Source organism: Malus sylvestris, chromosome 6 (genome assembly GCF_916048215.2).
Source record: "Malus sylvestris chromosome 6, drMalSylv7.2, whole genome shotgun sequence".
NCBI lineage: Eukaryota > Viridiplantae > Streptophyta > Magnoliopsida > Rosales > Rosaceae > Malus > Malus sylvestris.
The window spans coordinates 34,031,592-34,054,616 of record NC_062265.1 but is presented as its reverse complement, the minus strand read 5'-3'; the positions used below and the strand labels follow the sequence as shown (position 1 = coordinate 34,054,616).

At 38.1% G+C, this 23,025-nt stretch overlaps 5 protein-coding genes across 8 annotated transcripts; 3 read left to right on the top strand and 2 right to left on the bottom strand.

The window, feature by feature from the left end:
- Positions 1-793: 793 nt before the first annotated feature.
- LOC126625226 (non-specific lipid transfer protein GPI-anchored 3-like) lies at positions 794-2,006 on the top strand. Its single transcript, XM_050294313.1, has 3 exons — positions 794-1,214; positions 1,599-1,634; positions 1,800-2,006. Exons 1-3 carry the CDS (start codon positions 863-865, stop codon positions 1,913-1,915), a joined length of 504 nt encoding a protein of 167 aa, XP_050150270.1. The 5' UTR covers positions 794-862; the 3' UTR covers positions 1,916-2,006.
- A 1,622-nt stretch (positions 2,007-3,628) lies between these two features.
- Positions 3,629-6,406, top strand: LOC126626284 (surfeit locus protein 1). Its single transcript, XM_050295546.1, has 6 exons — positions 3,629-3,918; positions 4,017-4,114; positions 4,673-4,911; positions 5,384-5,558; positions 5,638-5,921; positions 6,025-6,406. Exons 1-6 carry the CDS (start codon positions 3,738-3,740, stop codon positions 6,092-6,094), a joined length of 1,047 nt encoding a protein of 348 aa, XP_050151503.1. The 5' UTR covers positions 3,629-3,737; the 3' UTR covers positions 6,095-6,406.
- Positions 6,407-6,819: 413 nt separating this feature from the next.
- On the bottom strand, positions 6,820-12,380 carry LOC126626283 (uncharacterized). Of its 2 annotated transcripts, XM_050295544.1 has the most exons (11): positions 11,489-12,375; positions 11,115-11,372; positions 10,609-10,851; positions 10,285-10,434; positions 8,782-10,151; positions 8,557-8,630; positions 8,342-8,423; positions 8,134-8,259; positions 7,920-8,026; positions 7,427-7,584; positions 6,820-7,283 (listed from the first exon to the last, which is right to left on the bottom strand). In XM_050295544.1, exons 1-11 carry the CDS (start codon positions 11,927-11,929, stop codon positions 7,032-7,034), a joined length of 3,261 nt encoding a protein of 1,086 aa, XP_050151501.1. In that variant the 5' UTR covers positions 11,930-12,375; the 3' UTR covers positions 6,820-7,031. The 2 variants fall into 2 exon arrangements, with proteins under 2 accessions (XP_050151501.1, XP_050151502.1); XM_050295545.1 differs by lacking the exon at positions 6,820-7,283 and having other exon boundaries at positions 7,436-7,584; positions 7,920-8,016; positions 11,489-12,380.
- A 1,357-nt stretch (positions 12,381-13,737) lies between these two features.
- LOC126627434 (uncharacterized) lies at positions 13,738-16,592 on the bottom strand. 3 transcript variants are annotated; one of them, XM_050296966.1, is made up of 6 exons: positions 16,431-16,592; positions 16,114-16,247; positions 15,365-15,534; positions 14,894-14,983; positions 14,616-14,774; positions 13,738-14,104 (listed from the first exon to the last, which is right to left on the bottom strand). In XM_050296966.1, exons 2-6 carry the CDS (start codon positions 16,244-16,246, stop codon positions 14,009-14,011), a joined length of 648 nt encoding a protein of 215 aa, XP_050152923.1. In that variant the 5' UTR covers position 16,247; positions 16,431-16,592; the 3' UTR covers positions 13,738-14,008. The 3 variants fall into 3 exon arrangements, with proteins under 3 accessions (XP_050152923.1, XP_050152922.1, XP_050152924.1); XM_050296965.1 differs by having other exon boundaries at positions 16,114-16,257; positions 16,431-16,583; XM_050296967.1 differs by lacking the exons at positions 15,365-15,534; positions 16,114-16,247; positions 16,431-16,592 and adding an exon at positions 15,142-15,350.
- Positions 16,593-20,053: 3,461 nt separating this feature from the next.
- Positions 20,054-20,783, top strand: LOC126626876 (uncharacterized). Its single transcript, XM_050296274.1, has one exon. It carries the CDS (start codon positions 20,135-20,137, stop codon positions 20,684-20,686), a length of 552 nt encoding a protein of 183 aa, XP_050152231.1. The 5' UTR covers positions 20,054-20,134; the 3' UTR covers positions 20,687-20,783.
- Positions 20,784-23,025: the final 2,242 nt, after the last annotated feature.

Sequence of the window (23,025 nt, the reverse complement as noted above, 5' to 3'; positions counted from 1 at the left end):
TTATATCTTTAACTAAGAATCCATTAACCAAAAACTTAACGGCTAAAATTTCTGTTGTATAAGATACATCGAAACATTTTGTGAAAATGCCACAAACGAGGGAGTTCCAATCATGCCTCGATGTTTCAACCAATTGTAAGGGTTTGGGTTAACTTATAGATTTGGTTCAACCAATTGTACAAGTAAAGGGGTTGGAGCAGCTCAATGTTTCAAGTTAATTTTCATACCAAAGCCCCTTTTTGTATTGTAAACTTTGCCTTATGATTGCTCAAACATGACAAATAAAATTGATTGAGCAACACGTAATCAAGGAATTAAGTAACTTTGTAGGGTTACCAACTTACCATAATGTCATGACTGCCCAACTTTCTTACTTTGATTTCATACAAAGAGTTCAACAATATTCGATAAGTTTTTCAGCGTGACTGTCACACCGTCACACCGTCACGTAGTATTATCATTTTATTCATGTTATAACACTTAGGTATGTTTGTTGATATTGTACTCTATGACATCAACCACGTCCTTCACCGTTATTATAACTCGTTATTAGTAACACGACGTAGCAGTTTAACCACCACAACGGATTTCACCAGAAAAAAAAAAAAAAAAAAACTTCCATGGAAAATAAAGTAAAAACCATATAACAAATAATCTCTGGATCAGAAGAAACCTCTAACTGCCAAAGAAAACGGTTACTCAATGGGAGTAAGAAAACCCGTCACAAAAAACCAAACCCACAAATAGAAGTTTTTATGATCACATTTGACTCATTAATCTCTATATAAAGTTTCACCAAACAAGTCTCACAAACCAAACCATTTGAACCAACAAAACACACACACAAACTCTCTCAAAAAACATGGCTTCCATCTCAAAACACTTGCTTCTCTTCTCGTTTCTGTCCCTTTACGAGTTGTTCGGATTCTCCCAAGGCCGGCAGCTTACTACATTGCCGGATCAGAAGGCCGCTGCTGGCGGTACGCAATGCCTGCAGAAACTGATTCCTTGTCAGGCGTATTTGAACGCGCCGGAGAAGGCTCCCCCTACGTGCTGCTCGCCGCTAAAGAAGTTGGTTTCGGATGATGCCGAGTGCCTTTGCACCCTCTTCAGCAATAAGGACATGTTGAGGAGCCTTAACATAACGCAGGCTGATGCCTTGAAGCTTTCCAAGGCTTGTGGTGCCAATGCTGACATTTCAGCATGCAAAAAGGGTAACTGGAATTTGAGATTTCTTTCTTTTTTAATAAAATCAAAGTAAATTTAAACTTTTTGGATTTTGTTTATGGGATTCATGTGTTTGTTTCCATGGATCATAGATGCTTTCTTTCTTTTTTGCTTGTTTGGGAGAAAGAGAAAAGGGAGGCGGTAATTTTATCCCAAGCTCTGAATCAATACAAAATCTTAGGTGTAACCGGGTGTATATATCAGGATTCCTTTTTTTTTTCTCTGGCAAGCATACTCCCGATTGTACCTATTGTTTCCCCAAATGATTTCATGGAATTTTAGTGTGTGTTAATGGATGCTAATTAACAAGATAATTCAATCTTTATGTATGATTGTTTATCTTAATTTGTTGTTTTCTTCCATCATCACAGATGCAGCGTCACCAGGCACTTCACCTTCTAACAGTAGTAAGTTCCTACTACTTTTTATTGACATAAACATGAATCGTGTCGTATCTCGCCTAGATTAGAATCATTGCTCGATCAAATGACAGCGAAAGCATGCCGGATTTTTGAAGCTTCACGGTTAGATTAGTGTCTTTACTGATTGTACATTGTACATTTTTGTGCCAGGTTCTTCCTCAGGCAACTCTCCCGGAGGTACAGAGAGTGCAGCTTACGCACCGTCAGCGCCCGGCAGATCGGGCTTTGCTGCCGTCTTCATGGCTTTGATCATTGCAGCATTTTAGGGTTGTCAGTTTAGTTAATCATCAGACATAAGCTATATTATCAAATTAATGATTATTGTAATCTAATGACAATGCTATTTCTTTTGACTTCTATCTTCTTTTTGCTGTAACTTCTTAGTATTCCAGACTCGATTCCGTTGTAGTACGATATTGTCCGTTTTAAGCCTCAATCACGTTATCACAGTTTTGTTTCTAAGAAAACACACGAGAACTTACCAGTGGATGACTCATCATGAAATTGCTCTCGCACGAACTCGCTTAATTTTAGAGTTCCGATGAAACCCCAAATCTATGAACTCCCAAAAAATCTCGTACCAAGTAAGGATAAAAACATACATATTTCTTAACAATGTGGGATGTTACACTATAAATCTACAGACATGTGAGTTAGACCGATCGATTAGAGTAATGTACTCGTTTCATTGCATTCGAATTCAAATCCGCTCATCTCTAAAATTAAAATAATTTAAAATATCGTATCGACAAACAAAAGAGGAGTGCAAAACCCCCAACACAAGAATTTATGTTATAAAATCAAAACAAAAGCATGATTTGTCAAAACCCACAAATCCAAATGCAAAAAGAAGCGAATTTTAAGGACATAAAAATCTGAAAAACTGATTAAATATCATTAAAAAAAATAATTCCAAAACTTGATTCATACAAAGAGGTTAAAAAAAGGGATTCGACGTGAAAAACGAAAAATCAGCTGTCGACCATCTGACCCCTCCTCTCGTCCTTTATTCGGACATGAGACCGGCAGCGTGTTAAAATTGAGGGAGAACAGATTGAAAAAAAGGGGGAGAATTATAAGTTTACGAGCGTCTGAATGCAGGAGTCGCAAAGGGAGAAGCGACAACTGCAAGCATAGCTGCTCAAGAAATCTCGGCAACTAAAAGGACTGTCGCATTATTTTATCAGTCCTCCGATTCGGAGGACCAAACGCGCCAGTAACGAATTGCCTTTTTTCTAAAAAAACACTTGTACTTGTACTGAAATCGAATTTAACAAAAACCCAAATGAAAAATAATCAAGAACAGTGAGTGGAACCAGAAGATGATAAGAAGGATGAAGCTGCAGAAGGGAATGGAGGGTTTTATATAGAGAGGCGTGTGGAGTGTGGCTGTTTTAAAACCCTAGTTCGGATCTTCAAGTTGGGCCAATCAAACGATCTTTTGTGGGCTTGATTTGGGTTCGAATTTTGAACCCATTAATTTAGTAGAACTATCGTGCTGTCACATGGTGTAATTATAATGTATGTTATATTCACATCTCAATTTTTACCTCTCACATGTGGCTCTCAATTTTCAGCTCTTGGATCAAACGAATTAAAAAAAATCAAAGAACATAAATTAACAAGAGATATGTGCGAGTTAAAAATGAGTGTGTAAATAACTAGATACACATAAATTCAAGTTGGTTATCTAGCTAGTCGAGCTATCACATCCAAAATTTTCTCGTTAAGCAGCTATGTTATACTATCACGTGATAGTGTGACACTCGTATTAAAAAATTATTCACGAAATAACTAGATACACACTAGAACATGAAAAAAAATTAGTAACAACATGTGACGGTGTGAGTCGTGTGACTCTCGCACTGCAAATCTCTCTTTGGACCTTGAATTTGGGCCATTAAACCAGTCTTTTTGGGCTTCACTTGGGTTTGAAATTGGGTTTGGACCCGTTAAAACCACAATGTTGTTTGTAAGTTCTTTCTCGCAGTTCATAAAAAGTTGAAAACTTTAGAGCAGGCAGGCATTAAAACCTTAAGCCCTCCTCGATCGCGGCAACAAACACAGCCAAATGCCAGATTCGTCGACATGGCAGCAAAAACCTCCATTGCCAAAACCATAACCAAGCTTTATTATTCTAGCGGGTCCCATTCTTCTCACCCCAAACATCTGGCCCCACTATCACTCTCTTCTTCCTTCTCCAGCTCCTCCCCTGCCGATGCTTCCTCAGCAGCCGAGTCTCAATCACCCATCTCTTCACAATCTCCAGGTGGGCCTTATGTGTTGTTCGTGTGTTTTCTGCTTCTGGGGTTTTCTTAATTTGCTCGAAATATTCTAAAGATCGATGCTTTGATTTGTTTTGTGTAGGGAAGGAAAGGTCGAGATTGTCGAGATGGTTGCTGTTTCTTCCTGGAGCTATCACTTTTGGCCTTGGGACTTGGCAGATTATCAGAAGGCAAGATAAGGTGTTGCTTTTCTCTGAATATCTTTTATTTCCTGCTTAAACAATTAACAGATTTAGCAAGTTTGGAGACCGATTGTTTTTGTAATACACATAAATATTGAAATGTATTTCAGGATTAACATTTTGTTTGACAAACATTTATTGCAAAATTGAGTGCAGTGGCGTTCTAGGATAATTCATACAGCCAACCCAACTTAGTGGGATACGGTGTTGTTGTTGTTGTAAACATTTCATACATTAAAATTATTTGAAGTCCAAAGATTTCATAGGTTTTATATATGTGTCCATGCACTTCTTGTTGTGATATAAACAATCACTAGAGGTTCTGTATGTTTTGGTTAAGCTGAACATATTGTTCTACGAATTATCAATATATGAAGAAAATTGACACTTAGCTGGAATTAGACCCAAAAAGTGGAATCTGGGATCTGGTTGGGGAATTAGTTCTAATGTTGCATGTAGTGGAAACTTTCATGAATTCGTTCCTTGTGCACTTCACATTCAAGCTTAGAATTGCATTAAAATACGATCACTGTTAACGAGTGTGTTCTTGGTACAGATAAAAATGTTAGATTATAGACGGAAGAGGTTGGAATTGGAACCTTTAAACTTGAGCAATGCCTCTCCGTCAAGTCAAGAATTGGATCAGTTGGAGTTTAGGAGGGTGAAATGCAAAGGTTATTTTGATGAGAAAAGGTCAATCTACGTGGGGCCTCGTTCAAGAAGCATTTCCGGTGTGACTGAAAACGGCTACTATATCATCACACCTCTTATCCCGATCCCTGAAAAACCGGAGAGGTAAATGTTTTGATGTTTCATATGCTTAATGAACTGTGATTATATAATGAAACCGCTACATATCGTGTTACTTTTTGTCTTTCTTATAAGTGCTTAAAGGGCCTCTAGCATTAACAGGGTGTTAAATTACATGGAAACATTCAGAAGTTCTTCCTGCTTATTGTTACAGTTTCTCTTATACCACGGAGTGAAAGAAATGTTAGTTAAGTTGCTTGGAATCTGAGGATTTTAATACAACGTCAAACTCTGGCTCCAGTAGAGTAGGGTACATCCTTTGGTTGAAACAAAGAGTTTCTTGTTCCGTTATATGGATATGGTTTTAAGTTCTAGCCTTATATAGAGAACTTGAAGATTCCACTAGGCCTCGCTTAATCTTATGTTTCGATACCATATTTATTTGTCATTGTGACTTTCAAGCTAATTGGAACGCTTATCTGTTTGCTGATGATGATATTAAATGTAAATCTTCCAGTGTGCAGCCACCAATTTTGGTCAACAGAGGATGGGTACCCCGAAGTTGGAAAGATGAGGCTTCAAAAGTTTCAAAAGATGGTGAACAACCTTCTGATATAAACCCCTCGTCTGTCCAAGAGACTGAAAGAAGGTCTTGGTGGAGGTTGTGGAGCAAGAAGCCCGAAGTTGTTGAGGTTGTTTGTTTTCATTGTATCAATCACGGTTCGATGGGGAGAACATTAAAGAACTAATCTTAATTTGTGCCACTTACAGGATAAGACCCCTGCTGTTGCTCCTGTTGAAGTCGTTGGAGTAGTTCGAGGGAGTGAAAAGCCTAGCATATTTGTTCCACCAAATGATCCAAACTCCGGTCAATGGTTCTACGTTGATGTTCCTGCAATTGCTCGTACGTGTGGACTCCCTGAGGATACTGTTTACATTGAAGACGCAAACGAAAATGTCAATCCAAGTAACCCTTACCCGCTTCCAAAGGATGTCAGTACCTTGATTCGGAGTTCAGTCATGCCTCAGGACCATCTGAATTATACTTTGACATGGTATGGTTTTGTTTCTTCATATCATCATATCATGCATCAAGACTCGAAAAATGTTAAGACCCGCTGTGGCATCGTTCTCTTACATTTGTTTTCTCTTGGTTAGGTATTCCCTCTCTGCAGCAGTTACATTCATGGCTTTCATGAGACTAAAACCGAAAAAGAGCCGCAGATAGCGGATACGCAAGAGATTCCGGTAGCTATACGGGAGAATTTGATGCCGTAACATTGAGCCGTCGAGTCAATTTTGTTTATCGAACCGTTAGATTCATGATGATTGGAAACTGGAAAACATTTCCGGGTGGATATCGGCTGTTTTCATCAGTAAACTGCTCGTTCCAAGCTGAATTTTCGCAGCCAAGAACAATAATGTTTTCGCTGTTCGTGCTGTCCTCGTAGCGAAGATAGCAGCGTTACGAGGGAGGGCCGATGTAAAATAATGATCAGAATTCTTTAGTACCCATCTGTTTGGAGGTATTCTTTGTTAACTTCGTTTAATCATACTTTCGCATCGTTGTATTTAGTTCCTGTTTCCTTTGGAGGTATTCTGTTCCATCCCTTCCCCGTTTGCATACCAAACGATACCTTTGTGTTCCTTGCAACTTTCTCACACGTCTTTTCTCCGTCTACACGGTTTATTCTGGCCTTTCAATTGAATAAAACGTAAGAAAAATCAAGCTACAGAAATAAACAGGGATATGCAGAAATGAAAAAGTGTGCGTAAATCATATCCCTTCTGATCTTTCCGTTTTGGTGAAGATGTCGCCTGCCCTTCACCTTGCAACACTTGGCGTGACCACCGTGGTGACTTACAATCCTGATCGCGCGATGACGGAGTGTTGCAAGGTAAGGGCATGTAACATGCTCGCTTGAAACCAAATTTGTGTACAAACTGAGAGAATTGGCAAAACTGTCGATTTTCTTTCCTGTATGTTGTAAACTGTACAGAATTGTACATAAGAAAAAGAACTGCTAAAACTAAGAAAACAAATCAAAGAATTCCGGCCGGCTAACACTAACGCCGGCAGGCAAACAAACTAAGTGGGAAAAGAAACAAATTGAAAAGAATGAAATGAATATGGAAACTAACAAAACCGCGAGGAAGGGATTCATTCACGATATAAATCTTACAAGCAAAGGGGAAGCGGTCATCCCTTCATGGATTGCCTTCAACAACGCCACAAACTTGAACGGACTCTCTTCGGAAAACCACTGGAGCTTCCAAGTCATGGAGCCTGGAGCAATCTTTTTATCATTTACACTTGAGTCTGAATTGCCCGCTTCGGCTGAGCCTGGGGGGCAGAACTCCGACATTGCGCACGCAACAGCTATGGTTACACACCGACTTTCTCTGACATCGACAACCTTAAATGACAACAAACGGGACATCAACCCCTAGCTCTAACGAAAATGTTACTGAATCCAGGTAATGAACCCGAACCTAATTTGCCAGAGTCCGTTTAGATGGAATTTTAAGGGAAAAGCTAAAAATCGGTTTGAGGCATTACCAACTCAGATATGTCGGCAATAGAGCAACACAAGTCAAGTGAAAAATATGGGGGCAAAGACGCATCCACGCATAAAGTGCTGAACTGCATAAGGTCTTCAAAGCACAAAAATACGTGCCCTCCAGCCACAAATAATGATCTTGAAAACCATGATTCACCTGCCATATATGAGATAAGAATGTTACCGAGCATGAAATTTCTGTTTTTCATTTCTTTTTCAAAATAATTTGAAAAAAGGCCATCCCCGCTTTGAAAAGAAGACTCTAAAGTGACATTCGAAGAATATAATAGTGAAACCTCATTATTGACCATCATCAAACTTCATCGATACAAAACCAACAGTAGCGTAACAAAAGCTAACTATGGGATGTTCTCGACAAGTTTACCAAAATGATTATTATACACTTCCTGCCTTTTGATTTTAAGTAAATCAACTCATGACAAAATTACAATCGACGGCGATTATATATGAAAACTGATGACCTAAGCGTACCTTCATTATAACTACACCAAAACTGTACCATAGAATACTGGAATATGCTCACTTTTGAACCTCCACATATTTGTTTCTCAAATAACTCCACCTGAACCTGCTCCAAACTGCCATTTAAATTCCCAAAACTCGTCTATCACAACAAGGAAATCAAAATATTCGCATCGGTAATCAAATAAACAATAGACATCTGAAAGGGAAAAACGATAACTACCTCCTTAAGCAAAGTTCTCCATTTGGGGCAAAAGAATCGATAACTTTTAAAGTAGAAAGTAACTGTCTTGATTTTTCAATGCTTCTAGTTTTAAACAGGTAACTCGCACTGCCTCCAACATACACCCTAAGCCAACAGGAAACAACACCGTTATAACATAGCAATTATACATATCTGCAATATGTAGTAAGTACCAGTAAGCACTAACCTCACAACCTGGAGCCCTATACCAACTACAACTTCTCTGATATCCTCAACCCTGTGACGACCCTGTAACTTTAAGATGGTGCCTGCAAACAACGATCACACTGAAAATCAGCAATCATAAATCTAATCAAAGAGAAGAACAAATTGCCCAAGTAATAATTGTCAAAGAGGAAAACTTTATGAAATATGTCAGTCGTAATGACTGCGTAACCTAACCTGACCCATCTCCTGCAATACCAATGGGCAGTATATAAAGCTTGTCTTCACTACTAAGTACAACAGCAACTTCTCTGTATGTAAAATAAAATACATAAACATATAAAAAAAGCAGAGAAGTCTGAAACCTGACCGGACATAAGCACAAATATCAGAATGGACAGGAAAACATTGTTAGAGACACTACGATTCAAGCATAAAAAGACAAATTAAAAAAATGTTCACCTTTCTTGGGAAAGAAAATCCCGCTCAAGTATACAACAGCAACACAAATAATGCCTACAGATCTCGTGATTTCGTGAATCTGCGATATTTGTATTGAAATAATTCTCAATAAATTCATCACTTCCTGAAGATAAGATTTCGGTTATTGAGGCACTGCTTCTATTTGCCAACATCTGTTTCTTATCAACAACTTCTTGAAAATCACTCCCATAGAAACATTTATTCTCTTGCTTATTTTCGACTTGCCCTACATGATTACCTAGATTGCCATTTGATTTTGGTGACAGTTCTGGTTGCCTAATCATGTTATCATCTTCTACTATAGCGATAACTCTTCTTTTAGTCCTCTGTCTTCCTTTCCTCCTCTCCAGCAAATCACCCTCTTCATTAATGCAATTAGTAATTTCAACATCATGAGCATCAGCAGGAATGTCACTGGCACGTACACTGACCGAACGTCTGTCAATCTCATGTTTTATGTCATAATACTTGAAACAATTTTTAGATGGGTATTCTTCGGCACTCTCATTCAACAAGTTCTCAGGAACTGACTGCCTAGATTCACAATTTTCATCTTCACTTGAGCTCGTATTACTATCAGATGATGCCACTGAATAGGACTCTGCAGATAACTGTAAAATTTCCTCCTCTAAGTTATGTCGACGATGAAGAATGTCCTTTTGATAATGGGGCGGTGATCCTGGGTTAGCAGATGATGAATAAGACTCTGAAATATCATCAATGACAGACAATGCAGACATACTCAAATTTTGGACCATCCTATGACCTCCATCAGTGGTGAATGTCTGAGTATGGGAACTTTTAGCCTCTGAACTGAAAGTACTTGTCCCTTCATACGAATATGCTTGTAAGTTCTCCTCAATATCTCTACCATCCATGCCAACTGGGCTTTCATATGAATATGCTTTTAAGTTCTCCCCGATATCTCTACTATCCATGCCAACTGGGCTGACCCTACCAGCATTCCCCACTGATTCTAAAACATTTGTATTACTCTCGTCTCCTGATGCTTGAACGTATGTTGATTTTTCACCTAGCTGCCTCCAACTTGCCTTGTTTTTTATATACTTTTCCTTCTCAAGATGCAATCTAGCCCTGCTATATCTACTGATGTCTGCATCATTCTCAGAAGCACGATCTAACCATTCCTTGAACTCCCGCAACCAAAGAACGGAGCGCTCTTTCTTCATTAGCTCAACTCTAGTCATCAAATCAAAAATTTCAGCTTCATCGTCAGATATGACAACATCCTCTCTGCTTTGGATCTCATTCTCACAAGACACAGAGTCCTGGTCAGAACATGTGTTCTCCTCTTCATTAACAATTGATGCAAGACGAGATACCTTTTTCTGCAAAACAGCAAGGATGCAAGATTTTATGACTGTCTAGTTTATAATGGAGTAGACGATATATATAACAACCAGCCCCCAATACCAAGGTTTTAACATGAATTTATACGAATACTTGTCCACAATGACCTACCTTTTTTTTGTTAATACTTGAATCTCCTTTATCATCGCACTTTGCAGGAGAATAAAACCCAAAGCTGGCAGGTCGCTTGTGCCTGCTAGCAATAATAAGTTGCCTCTTCCAAAATTCTCTGGTGCTGATCTCCTTATCATCTAACTTCAACTAATCAGCCATACGACAGATCAAAAGACAAAAGTTAGAAAAACAAAATTAGTAAATGACGTGAAAATTATGTAATGAATGCTTCAAAATTTTATATTTAAGATCTATGTACTTCAGGTCCTGAAGAATGAAGAAAATAATCTGAAATGAATAAAATGATGAATCTTAACTTACTTTTTCTGGATTAGTGACATAGCTGAATGCTTGTGACCGATACCAACTGGCACAACATAATGGATTCCCTTCCAACCACAAGTTTTCAAGAGATCGAAGTCCAGAAAGGTATTCTAACTCGGAAAAATTGAAGAGAATATTGTAGGAAACGTCAAGCCCTTCCAGTGACTTCAAATTCTCAATCCCACGCAATGTAGTTATAGCATTGTTCCTCAAAACAAGTTTAAGTAAACGGCACGTGACCTGCATGGTCCAACAACAACGGAGTATGGGTCCAAATCTATTTCCTAAACAGAAAATTTACAGCAATAGAAAACGAACTATAGAAAAAGCACTTCTTAGTACTTTTATCAATGTAATATGCACCAAAATAAACAATCTTGACAGAATATTAACCAAAAAGATCAAATCTTGTTCAATCTTAGGGACTATAAAAATGTACTCTTCTCGGAAAAATTTATGCATACAACTTCTCGAAGCAATCAAGTGTGGACTAAAACTCAAACCTGACCGAATGACGAAATCGTTCTGAGCTGATTGAAACCGAGGTCTAGGTGCTTCAATTTGACACACTTGCGAAGATTATCAACCTTTGCAAACTTGTTCCGGCTAAGGTCGAGAGTTTCGACAGCAGGAAGAAGTTGCAAAGACTCATCCATGAGAACCAAGCCATTACAAGCACACGAAATGAATGACAGGCGGTTCCACTGCGGCGAGTCCTTAATCTCTGCAATTCTACTCGCAAACACATGCCGCAAAGCATCCTAACATAATTTTTTCCAGCAATTTAATCATATCAAGAGCCTAATTAACCAAATTAAGAACTTAAAATGCTGATTAAGTATCTGAGAAAAGCAGAGCAAAATGCAGGAAAACTCACAGTAGAATTATGGCAAATGATCTTCTCCAAGGTGTGACGCAGCTCCAGTAACCCTTTCGCGGCGGAGGTGGACAAATCGCATCCTCGAAGCTCCAAAACCTTAAGCCTCCCAAACGGCCAAAACGACAGCGGCGTAGGGTCCCTGGCAGCAGGCGGCAGCACCGAAACGACCTTGAGGGATGTCAAGAGCCTGAGAATCCTCCTCAGCTGCTCGAGCGCGCGGTGGTCTCCAAGGTCGGAGACGTAGGCGCGGAGGTAGTCAACGGGAGCGCCGGCGAGGAGGCTCTCGAGTTCGTGCAAGGCCTCGAGCCGGGAGTTGACGTAGTGGAACCCGGCCGGGTTCAGCTTCAGCACTAGGCTCCCGTCGATCAACGAACCGGCCTGCTGCTCCACGAAGTGGACTAGCTTCTCCAGGTAGCGATCTCCGGTGACAACCGCCATCGAAATCGGCGATTTCTCCAGGTCAATCTCGGAATTTCACAACGCGGAATCGCATGTCTGTGGTACCGCCAGCTAATTGTCAATCAGCACGACTCTAGAGAGAGGGGGGGAGTTTTGAGAGAGAGAAGCGGAGAAGCCACGGCGGTGGCCGGAAGAGGAGAGAGAGAGAGACGTTTTCAGTATTCGAGAGAAGAAGATGAAGACATTAATGATTGGGATTAAGAGAGTGATCTCTCGATTTTTGGTGGAAGGGATTTGGGATTTGGTAAGTTTGAGAAATTCGGGAGTAGGATTTAATTAATTGGAATTAATTCCCAAAATTGAAGGCGTATTAATTTGGAGACACCTGGCCTACATGCACACAGCAGTTATGGGACCCGCCACGCGTTTTGGCGTTGATCGTTCAGGTGGCGCAGTTGCAGATCCCGCCGCTGTCATGCCAGTTTCCCGGGTTTTGTTTGCCTCCGTTTTTTATCGCTAGACCGGGTTTTCTTTTTCTAATCTGCATCACATATTAACAAAATTCACTATATCAAACCTAAAAAAAAAAATACCAAATTATTCCCGTTTGCGAAACTAAAGAAATAACCAAAATAAAATCTATGAAGTTTTAACGAAACACTTTCGGTACTTTTCATTTTTAACGAAAAATCATATTTTTATCTTTTTTTTAATACTATTCACTACACCTTAATTTGACATTTTTCATTAAAACTAACATTTTTTTTAACTTTTCATTAGTTTTTCTTAAAATTTATGAACAATATAGTAACTTGAATGTAAAATAATTTTGTTATTTTTTATCCCTCACGGTCAAGTAATCATATCACTTACCTCGATTCTCTCTTCTATGTTTTTCTACCAAATCAAATAAAATTTTAGTGATAAAAGAGTTATTTATAAACAAGTCGCTAAAGATATGAACAAATCTCCTCAGTGAAAAAATCGTTTGAAAGTCGTCACCAAAAAGCTTTAACGACCATTTTATATTTTCTCTTTGTAAATTTTATTTTCAAAATTTTAGTAAAATATGCAAGTTATGTCAATCGGTTAGACAATGATTCTTTCCTTTACACTCGAGTTTAAATTTTTTGGAATAATTTATAGTAGGATATTGCATTGTGAAGCAAAAAATATTGAAGGAGAGAAATTTAGCATTGTTTCAACAATGCCAGATTATGTTGTAAATTTGTAATATATGGATGGAGGAATCTTTTTTTCTTTGAATTGGATAAACTCTAGTTACGCGATGCATATGTTAGTTAGGCTAATTAGTTAGAGCAGTGTGTTATTCTAATTGCACCTGACTTTAACTCTTCTTTACATAGATTAGTGTGGTTTAATAGATTTTGTATTTTTCTATTCAAAAACTCTAGTCACTTGTTAGTCGTTTGCTTGACCATGAAGATTTAAATTGGTATCCAGCTTTGTGACCACCATGCTTAAAAACTTCTAAGTAACAATGGATATGTAAGTTGCACCTTTCTTAGCAGATTAAGTAACTGCAAATAATCATGTTTCGTCAATTATATTCTCATAATTTCTCAATGGTGTTAATTATGGTAGCATGTGGTATGTCACATGCTGAGGGCGGGCTTGTGGCTTCGTCATGGCTGTTGCAATGCAGTTGCCACGGCAGTCCACTATTCCGAGGGCCAAGAAAGCTCATAAAGGCATTTCAGCCTCCCCTGATCATCATCGTATTCACCAGCGCTATGAATTGACTTAAACATGTCGTGTGGAAATAAATTTTGTAATATTGTTTGCTTAATCTAGGTAAACCTAAACAAATTAAAATAACAGATGAATTTGTAAGAAACTTGTAACTTAGTTGGATAAGAGTTATCTTGCACCGAGATCCCGAGTCAATGAAAAGCGAAAGGAAACCTCACAAACATACGTGACTTAAATTACAGAGGAGTCATCTTCGCAGCCATTAGAGGCCGACGAACTACTACTTCTGGGATGTAAAGTACAAAACGAATCTATCACTTTGCCTGTTGTGTTTTATCTGAGTATCTATACACAGAGTCATTTCATGAAGGCTATAAACTATGATCAAAGGTGTAAGGAACCTTTTTACTTGACCTGCTGCTCGCCGAGGCGCCTCTTCTCTTCCTCAACTTGTTCAAGCAACGCTTCTAACTCTGCTTCTGTTAGGCCTTCTAACCTTTTCTGCATATCCACAATTTTACCCCATTCGTTCGTTAGGGAAACGTGTATGATTAATAGAGAAAGTTAGAAACTTCAAACTTCAGTAAAAGTACAGTGCAACCGAAAAATCTAAGAAACTTCTGGGAAGTATGCTGCATAATATCCCCCAAACTTCTCATGCAACTCACATCAGCACACTTAACTCTCAATCTCAATAGCTATCGCAACATAGCAGCATCAATACTGGCCGTTAACAGGAAACTCGTTACCTATGGGGTTCACTGTAACAGGGTTCCGAAACTCATTAATGTTTTATAAAACAAGTGCAGCAGAGTTCTAAGATTCATACAGCCCACCCCACTAAGTAGAATAAGGCTTGGTTGTTGTTGTTGTAGAGAGAGAGAACTACGTAAAATCAAGAGATGCAAAAAATGCATACAAATTCAAGAATTTTACAGAGAAAAAAAAAGAACCGAATTTGGTAGAATTATACTAGATAAGTAGATACAAGAGATTATAATAAAAAAGTTACCTCCATGACTTTGCTTTCATAATCGCGTATTTGTTGTGCGTACGTCATTTCCTTATTTGAAACACGAAAAATGTAAGTGGAAATCCATCCAATAGTCAGGCCCAACACCAGCACCAGCTGAACGACGTTTCCTGCTTGTAAAGGATCAACTCCAGCAAACTGCATAAAGCATCATAGCAAGAATAGTTACACGACTGGAGAATGAGCTAGCTAAAAAAGAAAAGGAAGCTATCAAGGATAGAAACTATATGAAACAATTAAACAAGAGAATAAAGTACCTCTAATCCACTTTTCAAGCCGATCCCGATAGCAGTTACTCCTACTCCAATCAATAAAACATCCTTTCTTGAGTATCCAAATGGTTTCTTCTGTTAAAACACAAAAGAAAAAACAATGTAATTAAACATCTTTCTTTCCCTGTCGATATGACCGAGTGTTGAACAAGACTTGATATATCTCTACCCCAAACCCCCCAATCCCACTGACTAAAAGGACCGGCTATATGAAATAAACTGGACATACTAACTCCTTGTGCATGCTGTGTTAAAATCTGCAATCTATGCGAGAAGCAAGAACCATATACCAGACAATCAACCTTCTGCTTAGTACGTAACCAACATTTTCGATTGTTGATACATCTTAGGACATCAGCTGATGCTGACAAGAGATGCCAGTGGGATAAACTTGGATTCATGTTACAGAAAAATAAAATACAGAACAAATCATTCATCAGAATTCCTCATGCATGCCTTGGCCTGATCAGAGGAGTCATCTTCGCTTCCATTAGAGTCCGAGGAACTGCTACATCTGGGGATGGTCAAGATCGCCTTTTTTGGAATTATGTGGTTGATGCTATTGGATCCTTCTCCACGTAAAAGGGATGCTTCATTTCTATATAAGCTGTGAGTCACGACTCTTCCTGACGAATTCAGTATAAACGTAGTAATATCAGTCAAATGTCCGGTTTGTATAAGCAAATGATAATATTTGTACGCAATCCCTTTCAATCAAGTAGAACCCTCCTTGATATCCTAGTATACGAAAACATATGGTAATAAAATAGAACATTCAAATAATGCAACATCTTAAGGTAACACAGGAGTTTCCAAAATGCCTAAATTGGTCAATCATTTAAATAGTGTTGTATGAATCCTAGAACGCCACTACGCTTGCCGTTGGGATTCATACAGCAGACCTCACTTAGTGGGATAAGGCTTCGTTGTTGTTGTATTTGACGAAGCAAGAAACAATATGTTCCATAAAGAATGGGTGTAAATCAAATGAAAAGCAAAACCCCCCCCCACATTCTATTAGAACTAACCAATACAAGAGCTGTCGATTTCTCCGTAAACCAATGGAAATTTTGCACAAATACAATCAGAAAGGTCTATAAAAACATTTAGACCCGAAAATCGAACGGGAAATCTTTCAAACCAAACCCAAGTAGCTGAAGCCAAAAAAAAAAACATTCAAGAAAGGCAAAGCAGCAGCAACTGACCTCTCACCAAACCATGAAAAGCTCTGACCTTCAATTGCATCAATGGCAGAGCCGAAACCCCCAGAAGAGAAATTGGTCTTCTTTCACATGCTAAACTACAACTAGGAGTATTTCCAAGTGGGAGAGATGCCATCCTGCAATTTTCTTCGCATTACCACAAAAATCAAAACAAACCCAAGAAAAAATAGGGAAAATTATAATTAATTTGAGCATTAAACGCAGGGGCTAAACCAAAATCCGATTGCTTTTATTTGTAAATTAGGCACATATTTGATGAAAGGAGATATCTTTTAGAGAGACAGAGAGAGAGAGAGTACCTGGTAGAGAGAGAGAGAGGGAGGGAGCAGCAGAAGGTAACTCAAGGATTACCGTTAAGTCTGATACAGTAATGGATTGCAGATGACTGGTATTCAGCGCTTCCCTCCACCCTCAAGTCTGATACAGTAATTTTGTCTTTTCAGGGTCCCACCTCTTAAAAGATCAATGACTATTATTTTCAAGGGAGAACGATATTTGGAGCTGCTTAACTATGTCCAGAGTCGAATGAGATATAAATACAAGAGTTCAATATATTTACATAAGATGTTGTCGAGGCATTTCTATACAAATTTTCCTCATATGACACAATCCAAGTCATCATAAGAAATATAAAGCTTCCATGTCAAGTGTGTGAATTTGTTTAGAGTGCGTACCTCTTTCTCTTTATCTCTCGACACATATGTGATTGTGTTGACCCTAGAAACTACAAAGCCTACGTGGCGCGCAGGCCGAGTAATTAATGAGCTAACTACGTCCTTCGGTGAATGCGGGGCGTGCCAACTCGTCGGCCGAGCTCGGCCGAGGAGTAAATTTGTTGATGTTGCGTTGGGTCGCGCTACTGACTTCTGCGTCTTGCGATTGCGGCCGAGAAAGGAACACGTCTCGGCCTCTTGGGCTCTCGAACCTGAAGACAAGGTTACTATTCTTACGAAGTTCAATATCAAATTCGGCTTTCAATGTGCCGAATGTATTAACTGTAACACCTCACTTCGCCGAAAAGGCTGATGAGATGACCTCGACCAATAAGGATTTAGAAACCCTTCTCGACCGAGACTTGGATAGGTAATCAATCGTTCTCGCCGCAGTGCTGTTGATGCCAACGGAAGATACTGCGAGACCGACTGACTCTACGGTGACAGAGCTATCTATGCCGACTTAAGATATCACCGGTTGCTTCCACAGTGCTGTTGATGCCAACGGAAGATGTGTCAGTGAAAAAGGAAAAAGAAAAATCACAAGTTGTGAGAGTTTGCGCAGGGCAATTTTGTATTGATTTTGTGGGGGTCCTCACAGTTGCTAAATGGCTTGTATTTATAGTAGCAGCACATCGAGCCCGAGTTCCAATCCTATTCGGACTAGGTCTCCTTCTCCGGATTAACATCCCCTCGATCAGTCCTATCTCCGCTAGGACTACGAATCTAGTCCTTAACTGAGCCGGATTCGCTTTCTAGGTTATTGACCTCGTCGAGAGTCCCTATTGCACTAGGATTCGACCTCTTGCGTTATGACCTAGCCGACCTGGGTTTGGAGGCCCACATACTGAATGATCCGTGATATTCTTGCCGCAAGGCCTCCAGGGCCGAGAATGACCCTACACTCGGCCCAAACTGTTATTTTGGGCCCAAACAGATTGAACACAAATTAGATTAAGAGCAATGATTTTTGTACTTTCTTTTTCTCTTTATACGCTTTATTATATTTTTCTAGCCATAAAATTTTTATTTTTTTAACAAACGATATTATCTACACTAAGACAAAGTGCAAAAGAAAAATAATAAAAGTGCGAAAACCGCTTAGATGAAATGAGAACTTTCATGTGTATAAGGTTTGTCAAAAAAATAGTGTGTGAGAGAGAAGACGTTCGGAAAGGAAAGAGATCATCTCTGGATCCCTTCCACCAAATCTACTCAATCGATTAATTTGGACTCTTGAAATTTGATCAAACGGCTAAAAACAAGGGGGGCCTTCACGTTGGATCAAATTTCAATAGTCCAGATTAATGATTGGATGGATTTGATGAAAGAGATCCGGAGAAAACCCTTTCCATTCGGAAATACACCAGGTTGTAAGTAAGTATCTTTCTCACCCGGAGAAAGGACAAGCAATAACTTCCACTTCCACATGGAATGAGACAGGGCAACACATTAGGGCTTTCTTTAGTAAGACAAGAGTGGGTTACTCATTGATTCAATAATTACGATATGAAATATTAATCAAGATTTGCTTCATAATCATTTAATTAGCAATCTATTTAAGCAATGAGCATACAACAAAAAAGGCTGTCCCATTTCTAATATAATCCCTCCAAAAGATTTAGTACAGTTAATTGGTTTTTGGACTCACTTGATACTTGATTAAGCTAATATCTACCAAGATCAAACTGCTATAGTTTAGACCATTTAGGAAACTAATTAAGCTTAAGTTTTACCAACTAACCAATCATACAGTTGAGATTAGAGGAAAAGGATCCTCGCAAGATCCTTTTCCTAGGGATCCCGTGATCTCATCCGTTCATCGTACATCGTGCGGTCAGAAATCATTTTAAAATTTAAAATTTAAAATTAAATATAAATAATATCTAATAAAAACTGACCGCACGATATACGATGAACAAGTGAGATCACTGAATCCCTAAGAAAATGATCATCGCCATCCTTTTCCAAGATTAGATAATAGCTCCAAAATCATCGGTAACATGTATTAGGGAATATTGTGCATTGGTAGCACCTAGCTTATCAGCCTTAGCTAGCACTGGAAAGTGATTGCATAACTAGCAAAAGATTTGACCTTGTCACTACTTCTCTGCCTAGATATCCCTCTCTCACTTCTTCCAAATATAGGTACACACTACACAGATATATACATCTCTTCCTTCTCTCTCTACTATTATATTTATATGAGTCTCGTTTTCATAGTTACCTAATGATCGAGGTTTTGTGGACGTGCATCATTGAATTTGATATCAAGAGTTGAGATTAAACCATTTAAAACACATTTGTTTACCACTGATGTCAAATTCAAGAATGAGTGTCCATGTATTTTTTAGTCACCTGTAAACGAACATTTTAAAAATATTTTTTTTCTGATATATATGCGTGTATTTGTATGTATTTGTATATATAGAGTAGGTGAGGCTATTGCAGGAATAATATAAAAGAAATGGTAGGTAACCATGTCCAATCATTCGTTTGGTGGTGTCCTTAAGTGAGCAGTTTGTACATTACCCAACAAATTGCTCCATGCTTCACCATGTGCCCTCCCTACTGATAAATTCATCAAAATCCTATTGAAATCCTATACATTTAAAATACACTATTGTAATTAGAGAGGACATGCTAGCCTCACTCACCTAGCCATTGGCTTTCCACGCTTTTAAAGTATTGATTAGGGTTCGATTCCGTTCACTGTGAAAAAATACCACAAAATCATATCAAGTTTTAAAAGTTATTTTTTGAAAAATTGATATTGGCAAAAACTTATTGATAACAAGTTGATATATTTGGGAGTTCTTTTGTGGACTGGCTGTTGATAAGCTTTTCTATATCAAAATTAAGGAAGTTGATATTGACCGATTGGGAAGTGGTTACCTCAAAGAATTAAGGGTTCTGGTCACCCTTCCGAACCACCTTGTTAACATCAATGATATCAAAACATTATTGATAAATAAAATATAAAGAGTGTTTTATAAGGAACCGTCCAATACTTCGTAGCCATACTATTCAAAGTTCACATGGTGGGAGTATGAAACTTGTATGCTTTCTGTGTAACCAAGTGACATGTATCTAGGTAGACGACAAATCCATCTAATTTCTCTCCCACTCTGTCAATCAACCACTATCATATTCATGCATGCACAATTTCATTTATATATACTCGTTCAAACACTCTTCCAAACCCCCATCCATCCCTCTCCTTCCTCTCTCTCTCTCTCTCTCTCTCTCGCCCCTCCTCCAAAGAGGAGAACTACCATTTGCCTCTTCTGATGGGAAATGCAGCAGTTTCTTGTGCTCCATTGACCATATGCTCAAGCAGTCCAGGAGGAGCAACAAAAGTCTTATGTTTGGACGGAAGACTGGAAGTTTTCGGAAGGCAAGTAAAAGCATCAGAGCTAATGGTAGAGCATCCGGGCCAGTTTTTGTGTGACTCTACCATCCTCAAAGTTGGCAACAGAATCCACGGCCTCACTGCCGACGAACCGCTCGAAAGACGGCGGTTTTACTTCCTCCTCCCCATGGACCTCCTCTACTCAGTGCTAACACACGAAGAACTCAGCTCCCTAACTTACAGGGCTTCAAAGGCACTCAAGAACAGTAGAGGCTTCAACAATTTCAGTAGGATTTTTCCGGTTTTTGGAGATTTTCGCATGTTTAATCTTTCGGAATCCAAGAGATTGGATTGCAATGAAGATCATGCAATTATTAGTGTTAATTCAAGCCATAATTCAGAGCCAGTAGTATTATTGGAGAGGTACTCAAAGCAAAGATCATGGAAGCCTGCATTAGAAACCATTGATGAAACTCCTTGTACACTTTGACATCCTCTTCATTTGTAATAAATTTTGATTAATTACGTACATTTGGATTTAATTTTTTTCTCGAATTAATTTTAGAAGTAATTAAATATCTAACTAACTTCATGAGCTAGCTTAAATGCGAGAAAGTTTCGGTTGTATGTTTAGATTTGGTTTCTAATGCATTTGCTAGTTTATGACTTGTTTATAAATGATTTTAAAATGACTAAAAGCGTTTTTGATGAAAATATTTTTGAAATCAATTTTTAATAAAAATACAAGTGAATCCTGAAAAAACACTACAAGAAGCACATAACACTTCAAGTGCTTTTAAAACTCAACAATATTTCCTTTAAAAGCGCTTTCAATTACTTTAAATTTACTTCCAAACGAGTCCTAAGTCATTCTTAGTCGTGTAAGAAAATCTGGATGGTCCATGCAACATCAATTAGCTGTTTATTGTGAAATTTTTTTTTGTTAATGTATCTAATCAAATATGGTTGGGATTAGATTAGTTGTCTTCCGTTTGCCTTCCACCATTCCTAAAGCTGGAAAGTGATGGAACAAACCAACTAACAAATTAAGAATGCTTTTCGTTTTAGATTCCATGATGGCGACATTGATTAATAATATTGTTTATTTGCAGTATATTATATACTAAATTATTTTGTAAATTTGATATATGTATTATTAATTTATTAGACTCCTAACCTCTAAATTTTATATAATCAAGAGTGTAAGAAGAAATCATTGTTTATTGCTTTGAAACGCTGAAAGCTGCAAAGTGTGTATATATATAGACAAGGATTGTCTGCCCTCCTTATTCCTGTGCCCTACCGTGTTCTTTTGTTTTGTGTGGTCACGGTTAAGCCACGTCAACTGACACACCCCGTCCCGAAGGAGGGCATGTTGGCCGTCACGTGAGAGTGACGTAACCATTTACACAGTTCGGAAACTTTAAAAATACAATTACTAAGATGAAACACCTGAGGGTGAGTCCTACACCACGCCTTGATTCTAGGATCGGGGTGTGTCATCAACATTTTATATTGTTTTTTTATAGAGATAATAAGACAAAAACAAATAGTAATATAAAATGTAGACGTGGCTTAACCGTGACCACACAAACAAGAGGGCATACAATCCTTGTCCTATACACACACACACACACACACATACACTAGCAGAGAGCACACACTTTGTGTGTGTGAACAATCGCCCACTTCCTTCCACATTCTCCACAAGTGCAACCGCTTCAGTTAATTCAAACTATCCAAAAAAATCAAATTTTTAAAAAGAGTATGAGATAATGATGATGAGATCTCTTAATAAGGGCATATGTTTCTCAATATTACATAATTACCATTTTGCCCTCTTTATGTAAATATTGTTTATCAAAAGTAAGGGTAAAATAGAAAAAATGGGGATATGATAGTGATTTTGTAAAAAATGTACAAAATTACTATTTTACCCTCTTCTTTGTTAAGAGTGTGTCTCAAAAGTGAGGGCAAAATTGAAAAAAGGTGGTAAAAAGTTGACAAGGAGAATTTTTTTTTTCAAGTGCATTTTTGTTCACTGCCTTCAAGTAATGGTAATGTTTACCATCTTAACCGTGACCACACAAACAAGAGGGCATACAATCCTTGTCCTATACACACACACACACACACATACACTAGCAGAGAGCACACACTTTGTGTGTGTGAACAATCGCCCACTTCCTTCCACATTCTCCACAAGTGCAACCGCTTCAGTTAATTCAAACTATCCAAAAAAATCAAATTTTTAAAAAGAGTATGAGATAATGATGATGAGATCTCTTAATAAGGGCATATGTTTCTCAATATTACATAATTACCATTTTGCCCTCTTTATGTAAATATTGTTTATCAAAAGTAAGGGTAAAATAGAAAAAATGGGGATATGATAGTGATTTTGTAAAAAATGTACAAAATTACTATTTTACCCTCTTCTTTGTTAAGAGTGTGTCTCAAAAGTGAGGGCAAAATTGAAAAAAGGTGGTAAAAAGTTGACAAGGAGAATTTTTTTTTTCAAGTGCATTTTTGTTCACTGCCTTCAAGTAATGGTAATGTTTACCATCTTATTTATCATTGTTAAATTAGTTTAAATTTTGAGATTGATGTCTATCCGTTACGCAAATTTCAAAATTTAAACTCATCGCACAATAACAAATAGAGTGGTGAGATTGGTCAGCAAAAATATTCTCTATTTTTTCTAATTAACGGCTACCTGAAATTATATTATTTGACCAAAAATAGTTGAAAGAATTATCTCATTTTGTTCTATTTCTACTTTAATTGTTGAAAATCTTTAATAATTTGGTAATTACTGAATACTTTGGG

Excerpts from the sequence above, each read along its gene's own strand:
- LOC126625226 (XM_050294313.1), top strand. The coding sequence starts at position 863 with ATGGCTTCCATCTCAAAACACTTGCTTCTCTTCTCGTTTCTGTCCCTT. Across the intron at positions 1,215-1,598 it reads CATTTCAGCATGCAAAAAGG|ATGCAGCGTCACCAGGCACT; the intron begins GTAACTGGAATT and ends CCATCATCACAG. Across the intron at positions 1,635-1,799 it reads CACTTCACCTTCTAACAGTA|GTTCTTCCTCAGGCAACTCT; the intron begins GTAAGTTCCTAC and ends TTTTTGTGCCAG.
- LOC126626284 (XM_050295546.1), top strand. The coding sequence starts at position 3,738 with ATGGCAGCAAAAACCTCCATTGCCAAAACCATAACCAAGCTTTATTAT. Across the intron at positions 3,919-4,016 it reads CATCTCTTCACAATCTCCAG|GGAAGGAAAGGTCGAGATTG; the intron begins GTGGGCCTTATG and ends TGTTTTGTGTAG. Across the intron at positions 4,912-5,383 it reads ATCCCTGAAAAACCGGAGAG|TGTGCAGCCACCAATTTTGG; the intron begins GTAAATGTTTTG and ends TAAATCTTCCAG.
- LOC126626283 (XM_050295544.1), bottom strand. The coding sequence starts at position 11,929 with ATGGCGGTTGTCACCGGAGATCGCTACCTGGAGAAGCTAGTCCACTTC. Across the intron at positions 11,373-11,488 it reads TCATTTGCCATAATTCTACT|GATGCTTTGCGGCATGTGTT; the intron begins GTGAGTTTTCCT and ends AAATTATGTTAG. Across the intron at positions 10,852-11,114 it reads CGATTTCGTCATTCGGTCAG|GTCACGTGCCGTTTACTTAA; the intron begins GTTTGAGTTTTA and ends TGGACCATGCAG.
- LOC126627434 (XM_050296966.1), bottom strand. The coding sequence starts at position 16,246 with ATGGCATCTCTCCCACTTGGAAATACTCCTAGTTGTAGTTTAGCATGT. Across the intron at positions 14,775-14,893 it reads GCTTGAAAAGTGGATTAGAG|TTTGCTGGAGTTGATCCTTT; the intron begins GTACTTTATTCT and ends TGCTTTATGCAG. Across the intron at positions 14,105-14,615 it reads ATGAAAGCAAAGTCATGGAG|AAAAGGTTAGAAGGCCTAAC; the intron begins GTAACTTTTTTA and ends GTGGATATGCAG.
- LOC126626876 (XM_050296274.1), top strand. The coding sequence starts at position 20,135 with ATGGGAAATGCAGCAGTTTCTTGTGCTCCATTGACCATATGCTCAAGC.